General features: G+C 38.5%; 1 protein-coding gene across 2 annotated transcripts; it reads right to left on the bottom strand.

The window, feature by feature from the left end:
• Nucleotides 1–9,211: 9,211 nt before the first annotated feature.
• On the bottom strand, nt 9,212–12,569 carry LOC129107460 (bifunctional protein GlmU-like). 2 transcript variants are annotated; one of them, XM_054618952.1, is made up of 3 exons: nt 12,480–12,569; nt 10,783–10,974; nt 9,212–9,944 (listed from the first exon to the last, which is right to left on the bottom strand). In XM_054618952.1, exons 1-3 carry the CDS (start codon nt 12,480–12,482, stop codon nt 9,693–9,695), a joined length of 447 nt encoding a protein of 148 aa, XP_054474927.1. In that variant the 5' UTR covers nt 12,483–12,569; the 3' UTR covers nt 9,212–9,692. The 2 variants fall into 2 exon arrangements, with proteins under 2 accessions (XP_054474927.1, XP_054474928.1); XM_054618953.1 differs by lacking the exon at nt 12,480–12,569 and adding an exon at nt 12,367–12,459.
• Nucleotides 12,570–14,183: the final 1,614 nt, after the last annotated feature.

Raw genomic sequence — 14,183 nt, 5'->3', positions numbered from 1 at the left:
CATATATATTCTTTTATTTACTGATATCTGTACATAGTAGTACATCATGTATATTGATTGTATTCAGCTGTAAATCTATTAAAGTACATTGAGAGCAACAGAAAACTAAATCATATTCCTTACATGTGTTCACATACTTTGGCATAAAGCTGATTTTGAATCTCTGCGTGTTTGACATCAGTTTAAAGTTGTAAAATAAACACCTTAATGTATATATTTTTTTATTCTAGTCTGAAAGGATTATTTGAAATATGTTTGATATTCATAGTGAGAAAAGAAAAGAGTTAAATCAGTAACACTGTTGGGTTTAATTATAATGATGATGTCTGTGTAAATCATATAATACAGCAGATCATTGATTTGGAGATAATCCTGTCTACACACACACACACACACACACACACACACACACACACACACACACACACACACACACACACACACACACACACACACACACACACACACACACTCAGAATTAAATCTGAACCAAAGAAAGAGAAAAAAGTTCCAGAGGATGAATTTCGCACAAAGACGTTGCAGCTCTCGCTTAAGTATTCAAACAACATTTAATCTCATTTAATCTCATTAATCTGCCATCCAGGAGATGATTTGTCCAGGATCTTCAGCACGGGGGGAACTATATTTCACACACGAGATATGAATCATCTGATTATTGAGAAGTGAAAGTAAAAGAACTCATCGAGGGAGAAAAAAGGTCTTTATTTCCCGTCGCGTCGCTCCGATTCAAACTGTATACCGTAGCTTCATGCTAACAGAGCCGCCGGCTGCACGGAGCCTTTGATTAGCTGATCCCTTTAGCACATGAAAAGCTCAGCAGGAACTCACACGGTATAATGCAGCAATTTGTGTCTCCAAGGTTGTGATGTGTCCTCGGCGGCTCGCAGGATGTCTTCACATCTGAGCCTCTTTGAGTTGCTTTCTGCTCATTGTGCTGCAGGAATAAAGACCTGCCGAGGTTTCACTTTGTTTTTTTCAATCCTTCCTGTAAAAAAGACTCATTTCACTTCTCATTCCTCCCCTCTGTCAGCTGAGTTTTACAAAAGTAATGTGATGTTTCTTTTGTGGGAATGCGTTCGGGTGCAACGTAAGGGAAAGTGGGATTGCTGCCATTTCGTTTTGTTTGTTTTGGGTGGAACGATCTTTATTTCTCTTATTAGATGAAGTACCCAAGTGGCAAAGTACTGCTCTAAAGAGACTTGTCTTACCAAGGGTTCAACCTCCGATTCTGAAAAGTGAAGTCAAAGCTTCATGTCTTAAAGCTGCATTCTCTCTGCTGTCCATCAGGGGGCGACTCCTCTGGTTGTATAGAAGTCTATGAGAAAATGACTCTACTTCTCTCTTGATTTATTCCCTCAGTAAACATTGTAAACATGAGTTTATGGTCTCAATCTCTAGTTTCAAGTCTTCTTCAATACAGCATGATGTTCATTTAGTAAATGATGCTCCATTTAGAGTCAAACAGACCATAAAGCAGGGGATGCTTTAGGGCGGGGCTACACACTGATTGACAGGTCGACACCAGAGACGTATACGGCGTCTCTACGTCACTTCTCATTCCAAATATGGTCACTTCCTGTTCACTGGTTGCAAGAAATCAAGATGGTGACAGCAAAACGCCAAAGGTCGACGGGTCACTGAAGTCTGTAACTTTCATCCTCTGGGGAACATGATCTGCCTGTAGAAATATTTCATGACAAACATTGTCGAGATATTTCCGTGAACGTCACCTTTACTGTTTTTAATTTTCAGGCTCATTTTATGTATTTATTCGTCCGTCTGTTTATTTGTGTTTTTTAAACACAAATAAACAGTGAAAACATCCTTGATCTCCATTATGGACGTCGGAGGTTATGTTGACGCAGCAGCAGCAGCAGCAGTCGGTAATAGGATCAGTGGTGAGTCTGCTAATTGAAAAAAAGGCGGCAGCGGCGGCGTTGAGCGGCGGCGATGATGTGAAACACTCCTGCAGAGGTAAAGCGCTTTAATTGAGCTAAATTTGTCTCAATGAAGGCGCTCACTTAAAAAAGCGAGAGGCGGCCCCTGGCAGCGACGAGGGGTCCTTACCTGCACATTAGAGGGGAAGGCATTTTAATAGCAACACACACACACACACACACACACACACACACACACACACACACACACACACACACACACACACACACACACACACACACACACACACACACACACACCCCCCTCCCCCGTTAGCTTCTCACTGGAGTGGGACTCAATTATTGTTAATGGAAGTTCACCACACATTTTTTAAATGGGAGCTGCTGCAGATGGACCGAGTCTCAGCTACACAAACATTTCTCAAACGAAGAAATAATCCTATTTATTTGTTAAGTTTAACTTCAGTCAAACTAAATATTTCCTCTGTTATTATCTTTATATCTTCTCAGACATATCTGGCAACTAACAGGAAACCAGTGAGAGACGTGCATTGACCTAATTTCTTAAACCATCATCTAGTAAAACTTTATTTAAAGTAAATCTGATGTGTGTGAGAGAAATTAAGGAAAACCTATAGGCAGCCTTGTCACTAAGTTAAATCAATATCATTAATTGATTTCCTGAAGTATTGAACAGGACCTTTAAATATAGGAAGTCATTTGTTGAACTTGCTTAAATAAGCAACCAATGCTTGTGAGATATTCGTTTTCAGGCGTGTTAATATGGAGTATGTTGTAAACGCTGAGGAAATGCTCGTGTGGACGGAGATCTAAAATGGCGTTTTGAAACAAAAGCTAATGGTGTGCATGTATACTAACATTTTAAGTTTCTAAAAATCAAGAGCAGCAATAACTGCAGCAACCAGCAAGTAAAAGATGGTGACATCGCGGGATCACTGTGGAGTGAATAATAATAATAGCATAACATTATTATGACACTGTTATCAGAACAGCTAAGAGTGGTAAAATATGGACGTAACTTGCAAAAATAAATGGCTCAAAGCAGCTGCAGGATGCTGAAGACTTTACCTGAATGTAAACATTATTCATTTGATAATCGCCCGTCCTCTCTGATATAAACCGCTCAGATCAGAGATGTAGATTCAGGAATCTGTGTATTCATAGACACGCAAAATCAACCATTCTTCGTGTACAGAGGGTAAAAATAAACGTTCCTCTGACACCTTCCTCGTGATAAACTTGTTTGCACCTCTGGTGGTAAAGATATAAGAACAGAACAGGTGTCTCCTCAGGTGAGCGCTTTCTAGTTACAGATCACACCTGCACATACAAGGTGTTTCCTCGCTGTGTTGGGCAGAAATATAGTTTGTTTTCTCCAACTATTCTATAAATACTTCCATTTTTAATATTCTGCCACATGTGAAGTCCTTGTAATCTCAGAGGTCCTTGTGTTCCTCTCAGGGACTTCTTGTCTCATGCTGCCCCCTGGTGGTGAACAGCTGCATCAACTCCCTCTGGGCTCAAAGAGTCCAAATCCAGGTCTGTGTGAGAAGGATTTGGTTTCTGTTCAGTTGTTTTGTGGACTGAAAGTGACTCCGTTTGACTCTTAAGACCGAATCAAATGAAGTTGCATCCAAAACATTTTCCTCTTTGTTAAATCAAACTGCTTTTATACATGTTGTGACCAAATTCTTTATTTTAATACTTTAAAGTTACCGTGAGGAACTTTTAACTGGTTGTGAAACAGTCTCAGTTTAATACAGTTGGTCCATCACTTTTGGATAGAATAAATTGTGCCCACTAAAGGGAAGGGAGACACAAGGAGAACCAGAACCAGGACTGAGCGGGTCGGACTGTCAGACCTGCTGCAGTAAAATGAGAGGTTTTCTAAAGGGAGTCTGGGTCACAGGGACCGACAAAATCAACACGAAATAAAAGTTCCTCATAGTAGCTTTAAGTAAACATTTTCAGGTACTTGTATGTTATTTGAATATATCTGAATATTAGATTATACGTAAAAGTTACTGTGAGGAACTTTTAAGTATTAAATAACCCTTTAACGGCATACGTGGTCAATATCTGAAACCTTCATTTCAGCCATGGAGACATAAAGACTTTAAGACAAATTTATAAAGAATTCAACAACAACATTTCTTTGTGTTTTTTCAGATTCATCCTTCTTTTCTTACTCGTCTCCTTTCTGTCGTTTAAATCTTTAACTGACCCTAAAAAAACAAGCAAATCTTGGCCAACAGTGGCACTAAGCGTCTTCATCACCATGAGTACATTTAACTTCAGGTTCCTTAAGAACATTTTTTCTCAACTGTATTCCCTTTGGTGACGGATCTGTGTCCTTTTCCCAGAAACTTTCTCAACTCATTGTTGTTTGAAGCAGAACTGAACTGTGTGAAGACTGTTTGTATTCAGAGTTTCTATCTCTGTGTGTATTAAAATGTTAAAAAACAGCACAATGTAGCTGTAAAGAACTCACTAAACTTGTCCGTCTGCAGTGACGGCGGCGGCTCGGATGTTTTTGATCTGTGTTATCCGCTCGGCCCTCCGCCTCACGCTGAGACATTCAAACAGAGCTGCCTGTCATTAGCAGTGGGAGCTCTTTGGCTGCCACATGAAAAGACGGGCTGATCTGGAGGCTGTTTAGCAGCCGACTCACAAATGACCGGGGTCGGTCCCTCGTTTGAAAGCGAGGGCGGAGAGAGAGAGGGGGAGGAGGGCGGCCTACCGACTCGGCTCATTACTCACCCAGATGACAGGGGAGGAGAAGTCACTAACGAGGAGGAGAGAGGATACTAAACGGAGGAATTATGAGCTTTTCAGCTCAAGTCACTCAGGGACTCTGAGAGGAGACTCACCTGAGCAGGAAGACACCTGGAAGGAAGCAGGTAATCAGGGCGTGACATTAACACGGGGATTCTTACCAGCCACTCTGGCACATTCTTTATTTATCGTCATTATGCAACACAGGGATGCCCAACACAACATACACGGGACAAACAAAGCGGAACAAAACCACCAGTACATTCCTGTAGTGCTTTTGTTGAATTTGCATCATAAGGAATGTAAACAGCAGCAACAAAAACAATTCTCTGAACTGATAATATGGACGACATCTTCACATTAAAAGTTCGACAAGATGTAAACATTGTCCATCGACTTTGACTGTGTTTGAGCACCAAGCATCATGATGTAAACACAGAGTCCTCCTCCTCTGGTCCCTGGGGCAGATCGGTGGCGTTTGGTCCGGCTGGTTGGTCGGCAGTGGGCGGTGATCGTCCCAAAGTCTGCTGCTCAAAAACACTTCCTTTTCAGATGTCGATGTTGCCATTTCAGTCATTGAAACGTGACATTACGATTCCTACAACTCCCATTAGCACCTGCACACACCGTTCACTCAATCTTATTGGTCATCCACACACAGCTGACCAATCACAGCGTGAAGTGAGCACATGAATGTACAACTCGTTCTTACTTCAAACCAGGCGACAACCTCCGGTTCTGAAAAGTGAAGCCATTGCTGAAGTGTCTTAAAGCTGCATTCTCTCTCCTGTCCACCAGGGGGCGACTCCTCTGGTTGTATAGAAGTCTATGAGAAAATGACTCTACTTCTCTCTTGATTTATTCCCTCAGTAAACATTGTAAACATGAGTTTATGGTCTCAATCTCTAGTTTCAAGTCTTCTTCAATACAGCATGATGTTCATTTAGTAAATGATGCTCCATTTAGAGTCAAACAGACCATAAAGCCTGTCTGGTTTTAAGACCACTGAGAACAGCAAGGTCACAAGTTTCTCTGAGAAAGTTTTTTTCTCCGACGGTACACAAAAGCAATTTACAGAGACTCCGTAATATCATTCTCCTGTAGATTTCCTGCAAACAATCGTATGTTTTCCTAGTGGGGTTGATTTGTAGAGACATTTGCAGAAACAACACAACTCCGTTCTTACTGGAGTTGATGTAAAGAAGAACTGACACCAAAACAACTTAAAGAAGTTTAAGGTATAAATTGCCATTATCTGTCAATCGACTCACTCCTGTCTTCTTCCACTGTGACTGTGAGCTCGTATAAGTATATTTAACTTTATTAATAAAGATTTGAGCTACAGTGTGAAGACAAACCGCAAACATGTCGGCTAAAATTGAGACGTAAAACACGACAAAAGAGAAAGGACAAGAAGGAGTTTAAACATATTAAAAGTTGTTTCTGGATGTATGCCTCATTTGGCAGCTTTCATATTTTTAATTATTTCTTCAACAACTTTGAATGTTTTTCCATGAACAAAAACAGAAACATCGAGCTGCAGTGTGAACACACAACCTCGGCGGTCTTCAACACTGCAGCGGTGCAGAGATTAAAGTCAACTCTTTGTCCAGCAAGAGCCTCACAGTAAAATGTAATTGGTGCCTCACAGCGGGACGCCAACCGCCAGCGTCGCCCTGAAACATTAATAAACAACTAACATCACGATAACTTGTTATTCACCGACGTTTCAAATGAGGTCAACTCTTTCTTCTGTGGGAATGTAAAGAAGTGTACGTGAGCACAGAGGAAAAACAACACAGTGAATGTTTAATCACCTCGGACACATGAAGAAACCATCTAAAGACGGGGGAGGGGTGAGGAAAGGAATCGAGGATGATCTTTATAGATCAAACGCCACATTTCAAATCCAGAACATCCGCTTTGGGCTGCTGCGCCGCCTTCCAATTTGTCAGCGACAAGAACTGAGCGGCTTTAGTTGGATGTGTAGAAACCTGCCTCCCGGGGGGGCAGCTGGGGCAGACCACCAACGCTTTATTTCGGCCACCATGCTGCTTCGACACAAGCAAAACAAAAGCACAAAGCTGCAGCGGGGACGCTTTGTAGCGGAGCTTTAATGTGGCGGAGGGCCGGCTGCCCTGCTGACGAGTCGCCTCGTCCTCCTGAAGGAAACACCAACACGGCAAAGACACCAAAAGTATTCTGAGTTTCCATCCAGACGAGAACCATGCTGGTTGTTTTTTGCACTTTTTGATTAATTCAAAACAAATTAAACATTATTTGAAAGCTGTTCAATAAAAAAACACTTCTTCAGATTTAGAATTTCAGATTTTAATTTCTTTTGGCAGATTAAGATATAAAAAAAAAAATTGCAGCGACTTTAATTTCTCTACAGATAGATATTCTATTCCATTATATCCCGATATTCTATGATGCACAATATGAATTTGTAAAAACAGAGGGTATTCTGAAAACAAAATAATAAAATGATATCTTAATATTAAAAAGAAAAGTCCAACTATCTAAAATAAGTTTATACATGTGTCATGGAAGTTGTTGCAAAAAGCAAAGTGCAATGGAAACAGAATTGAATAAATTTGGACTTCACATCTGTGTGGAGCGATGAAGAGACTGTAACCTTCCTCATATTAATACATGAGTATTAATAACTGTTTTCCCACCAGCATCATAGAACATATTTGTTATTTTGTTCTTTTTTTAGTATTATGGCTAAACTACATTATTTCAAATGCTGATATTTGTAGAAACTCCAGTCCAGTTTTCACCGGAACACACAGACTCTCTTTCCATTCAAAAAGAGGAAACGTCTCCAAAAAACTATGCGTTGTGCATCGTAAATGTCAACAACAGAACCCCAAAACTCTGCAACCTGAGAACCAGAAAGGAACCAAAAAGTCCTGTACACCGTTCTCACACGACCTGTAGCTCTCAGCAGACTGTTCTCATACACTGATCGTACCTACAAAAAGTAATGCATTATAATTCATACATATAACTCATGTAATATATTTGTAATAATGAGACAGGTCTGGTGACGTAGCATAAAGTCGGCATAGGAAGGAGGAACCAGACTTTCACCCAGGAGGCCGCTGTTAGCGTTACACGTGAAAAATTCCATGTTTGACTTTTTTTTGTTATGTAACTTGAGTTCTTAAAGGTGTTGATTACGAGATTCAGAGCATATGTATTGCCTCCACATGCCTCTCAACATGGTGACCGTTGGGCCTGCAGCTAGCAGCTAACAGTGCAAACAATGGCAACAGTGTTTAGCTGATGGGGAAGCGGAGGGTGGGTGCTAAACTTCTGCAACACCATATTATCAACAAAGCACAGAGAAGCTTGGATTACAACAAACACAGAAGTAGAGTGCCTTCATTCTCTGCTCAGGTAGACATTACTCCACTATGTCTTTACATAGATAATAGTTGTTTGATTATATATTAATGCTCTGAATGTCAGTAACGCCACTTCTGTAGTCATTTGAAACCGAACCGGGATCTTTCCTGAAACATAACCAAGTGGTTTTGTTGCCTAAACACACTGTTTACTCGTGTTGCTGGGCATTCGTAGAAAAAAGAGCAAAAAAGAACTATTCATAAGATATCATACAAACCGCTGTATGAGGATACGTTGCTCTCAGCCCAAAGGCCATCGTTTGTAATCGTTATAACACAAATATATGTCTTTAAAAAAACTAAAAAGACTCCTAAAACAGCTAGGGACTATTTTCAGCAGCGGATTAATCCACATTTGGTGTTCTAGAATGTATTTATATGTGTTATTGAGTCAAAATAAACTACAGTGTGTGTTTTCATGCTGATGAAGGAAGACGTCAGTCTGAGGTCCAATTAGACTCCACAAACTGGATTCCATCAAAAGGCTGTTACCGTTCCCCTCTCTCCTCCCTCCGACCCGCCGCCACACGGCCAGCGGAGCTCTTCCTTTCTTCGCGGCGGCGGCCGTGACCGAGCCGAGGTCTTAGCTAATCCTTCGGGGGGGTTTCACGCTTTGTCTTGTCACAACCAGGGGGGTCAGAGGCTCTGAAAGGCCGCTGCTCAGTTTAACATCTATTAGCAGAAAGCTGCGACCCCCGCGGAGCCGCTGCCATTGGCTGCTGGAGCTCAAGACCAACCGCATCCCCTGAAGATGCTCAAAGAGGAGCTTTTCATCTTGGATGTTGTGTTAACTCACACTAAAGATGATGTTTTAATCAGTCTCTCTGCACAGCCAAAACATGCAACATCTACATCATACATTGGCTGTTTGATGCACCATTACTTTGTGCACTTCTACTCTGAAAATAAACCAGAGCAGATTCAGAAAATATCTTCTGCAAGACGTAAAATATCATCAAAACAAGCTCAATACGGTTTAAAACACATCTTTTGACAGTCGCCATCGATCACAGAGATGCTAAACCTGCAGCCCTCCGACCAAAATCCCCCAAAAGTTACAGGAGAATGCAGCCGAAAGGAGTTTATCTATGTTTGTTTATTGTTTATTGTCATTTTGCAACACAGAAATACGAGTTGTAGTCCCTTAATGCTACACAAGAAAAACAAAACACTGCTGCTGTAGTCTGGTGATACGTCAGCTGATTCTTCTGTATCTCTAGTCTTTTAATATCCTTTGGGCTCTGCGCAGGCACCTCTCGTCACCAATTCCATTTATGTTCACGTATTTTCGGACAGTTATGCCGATGTATTTGAATTCTGCAGGAATCTCTGAGGACTTTTATATTTCAATAAATTCATGTGCATGTAAACATCAGAGCCATCTTGGAAAACGATAAGTAAGATTTGAAATTACTTTTACTTGTTGTGAAGTACTTTTACGCTATGGTCGGTCTGTTCTTTTATTTCTCCCAGTGGAAACCTTTTACAACATGATATAAATATAATCTTTCCCACATAATAAACGACAGCAACTGTTTCTGTTGAACCTGTTTTTACTCCTTCAACTGTCAGATTTGTGCGTTTGAACCACGAGCTCGGGGAAACCCGTCCGATCGTCCATCTCTCTGGTGAACTGCAGGTCCACCGCGTTGCCGACGACCACCTCGGCCGTGGTGAACACCTCCAGGTCTCCGATCACGTGACCCCCGACCGTCCGGCCCTCGCCGTCCGACAGACAGATGTGGACGTGGGCGTCTCGGTTCAGAGTGCCGACCAGAGAGACGATCTCGAACCGCCCGCTGAGGTGGATCACCTGAGGGAGAAGGTGAAACCCTCTGGATTATTTAACACCATTAATATAACTTTATTTATACAGTTACATAACTTTACTTATAGTCAGAAAATGTTTTAGTCCCAACTTTATTTAAAGCAACATCACTTTATTTATATCAACACAATTGTATTTATAGTCAAATAACTTTATTTTTAGTCAAATTACTTTATAATTTTTCATATTAACATCATTTTATGACATAAAATGTATTTTATTTATATTAACATGACTTTATTATTAGCAACATCATTTTATTTATATAGTTAGATTACTTTATTTACAGTAACTTACTTTTATTTACAGGAACAAAACTTTATTTACAGGATATTTTTTGGATATAGGATTTTTACTTGTAACAGAGTTCTTCTTCCACTACTGTGTACTATATATGTTTTTCATATTTCTAAGCGTAACTTTGTGTAATTTTCTAATTCAATAATGAATAATTCAAAATATGGGAATTTTATGAAAAACTGGACTTATTTTACTGCTGTCTCTAGACCGTATTTTATTTTATTTCTTTAAATAAAAGAAATACAAATACAAATTAATAAAATATTAAGTGATTTAGAAAACGACATAAATAGACTTTAAATAAAACGTAAAAAGAAATAGTGTGTTTAAATAGTGAAACAATATTTGAGATATTTTTTTAATAATCATCACCAAAGATTTGAAAAATTTTTTAGGCGCTTGTGTGATTTTACTCACTATTTTGGGTTCCTGTCTTTAAAACACAAGTCAGAAAAAAGACAAACAAAGACAAAAGTTAAAGCAGAGAAAGTCTGAAAACTGAAGCTGGATGAATCTCAGGTACCTCGTTTGTGTTTGTTGCTGTGGCGTTGGCCAGCCGGAGCGTTGCCTTGGTAACGCTTCCCACACAGGTGATGATGAACGGCGCTCGGAGTCGCCTCTCCTCCACGAACGCCTGTAGAGACCCCATCAGCTCCTGACCCGGACCAAACCGGACCGCGTGGACCTCCAGAGTCGACCCTCCTCCTGCTGAAGTCTGGGAGAAAAAAAAGAAAAGGTTTTATTTGTTTTTATTTATATCATTCACATAATTCTTAAAAATAAACATGTCCTGGTTCTTTGTTCATTTTTTGTTCATATGTTTATTTATGAATAAATAAAACACATTGGGCCTATAACTTAAAATGTAAAAACTATAATAGAGAGAAAAAGCCACTTTAAGCTGTAAACACATTTATTTACCTTTGATATATATTCATCATTTGTCATGTTTTTTGTTGTCCATCATCAACTTGTAACACAAAAATGGAGCTTATCTTATTATTTATTATTTATTAAACATGATGATCTCATAGAATAAAATGCATTAATGTAGATTAGGCTTAACAACAAGATATATTAAGGAGTTAAAAAAATACACATTACATAATACGTACACATTAATGCAGCAGAAATAATAACAAGATATTATTGTAAAACACTGACAGGGAACATTTTACTGCACTATCAGTACTTTTACTTTAAGTACATTTAGGTGATATTACTTCAGTCATTTTACTTCAGTAAGTTTTTTAATGCAGGACTTTTACTTTAGAGATTATCATCACAATGCGGTTTCACTTTAATGTGTGTGTGTGTGTGTGTGTGTGTGTGTGTGTGTGTGTGTGTGTGTGTGTGTGTGTGTGTGTGTGTGTGTGTGTGTGTGTGGTCCATTCAGATCTTTAACAGGATCACTGTGTTTAACCAAACACAAGCATGACCTCTGACCTCCTGCATGGGGGGGCTCTCAGTGTTCCAGAGAGGCGGAGTGAACATGACATTACTTTACATTTATTTCCATGTGTGAACTAACTTCAATAATCATATCTAATAATCATCACAATTAATCGTTTAAAAGTCCCATTTCATTCAGTTTTTTTAACCAGTTTTCCACTGAAATTGACATAAATTCACGATGAAAGATTTCAAGGAAGTAAGAAGACATAGTGATTCTCATAAATAAAGAAAAGCCACATAGAAATGATAAAACTTATTGACGTGACAGACTCTGCTGAGAAAATTAAACTTTTAGGACTTTAAAGAAGCTACAGTTTCAGGACTCAAACTCAATTACATATTTATTTTATAAATGGCCTGTAAATGGTAACAGAACAAGGTTTAATTCATTTTTTATGCGTATTATGCAGCAGTACAGGTGGTTAAATGGCTCATGAGACACTTGAGAATAGTTTAGTTTTCTGTGTTAAGAATCTGCAGCAGCTGAAAACATCCAGGAATAAATAATGTTTAGTGTTTATTGCTTTTTCAAACAACATTCACATCATTTCTAAAAGCACGAGGCTTATTATTGTCTATTAACCACAGTAGACAGATCACTTTATGGTGTAAAGATGAAACCTTTCTATGAGAACCTGCAGTCTTTTCTTACTTTCTAGAGTCTGGACATCACAGGAAACAAACCTGCACTTTAAACCACCAAGTCTTCTTCTGTTTATCTGCTTTAAATGCAGTCGAGTTTAAACGTAATGAAGTGAAACTCACCATTCTGCACAAGTGTGAGGCTCCTGAGGGACTAAAGTCTGAACACAAACACTACAGTTAAACATTTACACACATGCAGCAACAAGCCCAGTCTGGGTAGAACTGAGCATGCTCAGTAAGATGGGAAGACTTCCTGAAGAGGAGTGTTTTGTATTCCTGGTCTTTTACTGCCACCTGCTGGTTCTTTTAAAGCTAAGCAGAGTGTTTGTATCATGGATGGATTACTGAAAGGGCCAACTGGACACAAGCTCAGGGGCCCAAAGTGTCAGGGGCCCCACTGACCTTCACCAATAAAATATCACTCAAAGAGACACAAACCAACCAGGAAGAGACAGAACGAGTCATAAAACAAATAAACAGAGAAACAAAAGGGCAAAACATTATTACAAACAGAAATAAGACTATGAAGAGACTAAAACAACTACAGAGAGACACAAAACAACTACAGAGAGACACAAAACAACTACAGAGAGACACACAACAACTACAGAGAGACAAAACAACTACAGACACCAAAACAACTACAGAGAGACAAAACAACTACAGAGAGACAAAACAACTACAGAGAGACACAAAACAACTACAGAGAGACACAAAACAACTACAGAGAGACACAAACAACTACAGAGAGACACACAACAACTACAGAGACACAAAACAACTACAGAGAGACACAAAACAACTACAGAGAGACACACAACAACTACAGAGAGACACAAAACAACTACAGAGAGACAAAACAACTACAGAGACACAAAACAACTACAGAGACACAAAAGGATACAAATGTACAATAAAGAGACACAGAAGGGCACAAAGAGACATACAAAAGCTATAAAGACAGGCAAAACAACTACAGAGAAAAGCAAAACAGAGACAAAATAACTAAAAAGGACAAAAACAACTACAAGGAGATGCAAAATAACTACAAAGAGAGGCATAACAGACAAAAAATACCTATAAAAAGACCAAAGAACTACAAATAGACACAAAACAACTACATAAAGACGTCTTCTGTATGTCTGTGTCTAGACAACTGTTGTCTCATAATCCACCCATGATGCGTTACAAATATTCTACATTACAGAAACACATCGGGCGTTGTCCTGGTAACTGCTGAACAAATAAATAAACATATTATATTATATTATATTATATTATATTATATTTATTATTTTTTTATTATATTTTTATATAATAATATTTTATTTTATTATATATTTTTTTTTTTTTAGATCATTTTATTTTACTATATTATATGTTATTTTATAGAATTTGATTTTATGTTGGATTATATTATATTATATTATATATTTGTGTCTTATATTTTTCATATGTTTTATCTCAGTGCTCTGTGATGTAAATGTTTGTTTTATCCACAATATCAGTAATAATAATAATAATAATAATAATAATAATAATAATAATAATAATAATAATAATAATAATAATAATAATAATAATAATAATAATTCTGGTCTCTTATTGAAATTTATATTAATTTGTTTGACCGAAACACTAAAATGTAAATATGCAAACATCAGAATCAGCTTTTTTTTAACAACTTGTGTGTAATTATTGTTAATTATTGTCATAATGTAAACTCTTAACTGAGGACTTCATGTTTTCATGTTTAAACTTTAAAGGTTCTATATGAAGAACCTCTTTGTTCTTACCTCTAGGTGGCGCTGTGGTTCAGAGAAT

The sequence above is a fragment of the Anoplopoma fimbria genome, chromosome 18 (genome assembly GCF_027596085.1).
Source record: "Anoplopoma fimbria isolate UVic2021 breed Golden Eagle Sablefish chromosome 18, Afim_UVic_2022, whole genome shotgun sequence".
NCBI classification, from domain to species: Eukaryota; Metazoa; Chordata; class Actinopteri; order Perciformes; family Anoplopomatidae; genus Anoplopoma; species Anoplopoma fimbria.
This window is presented reverse-complemented; position numbering and strand designations above follow the sequence as displayed.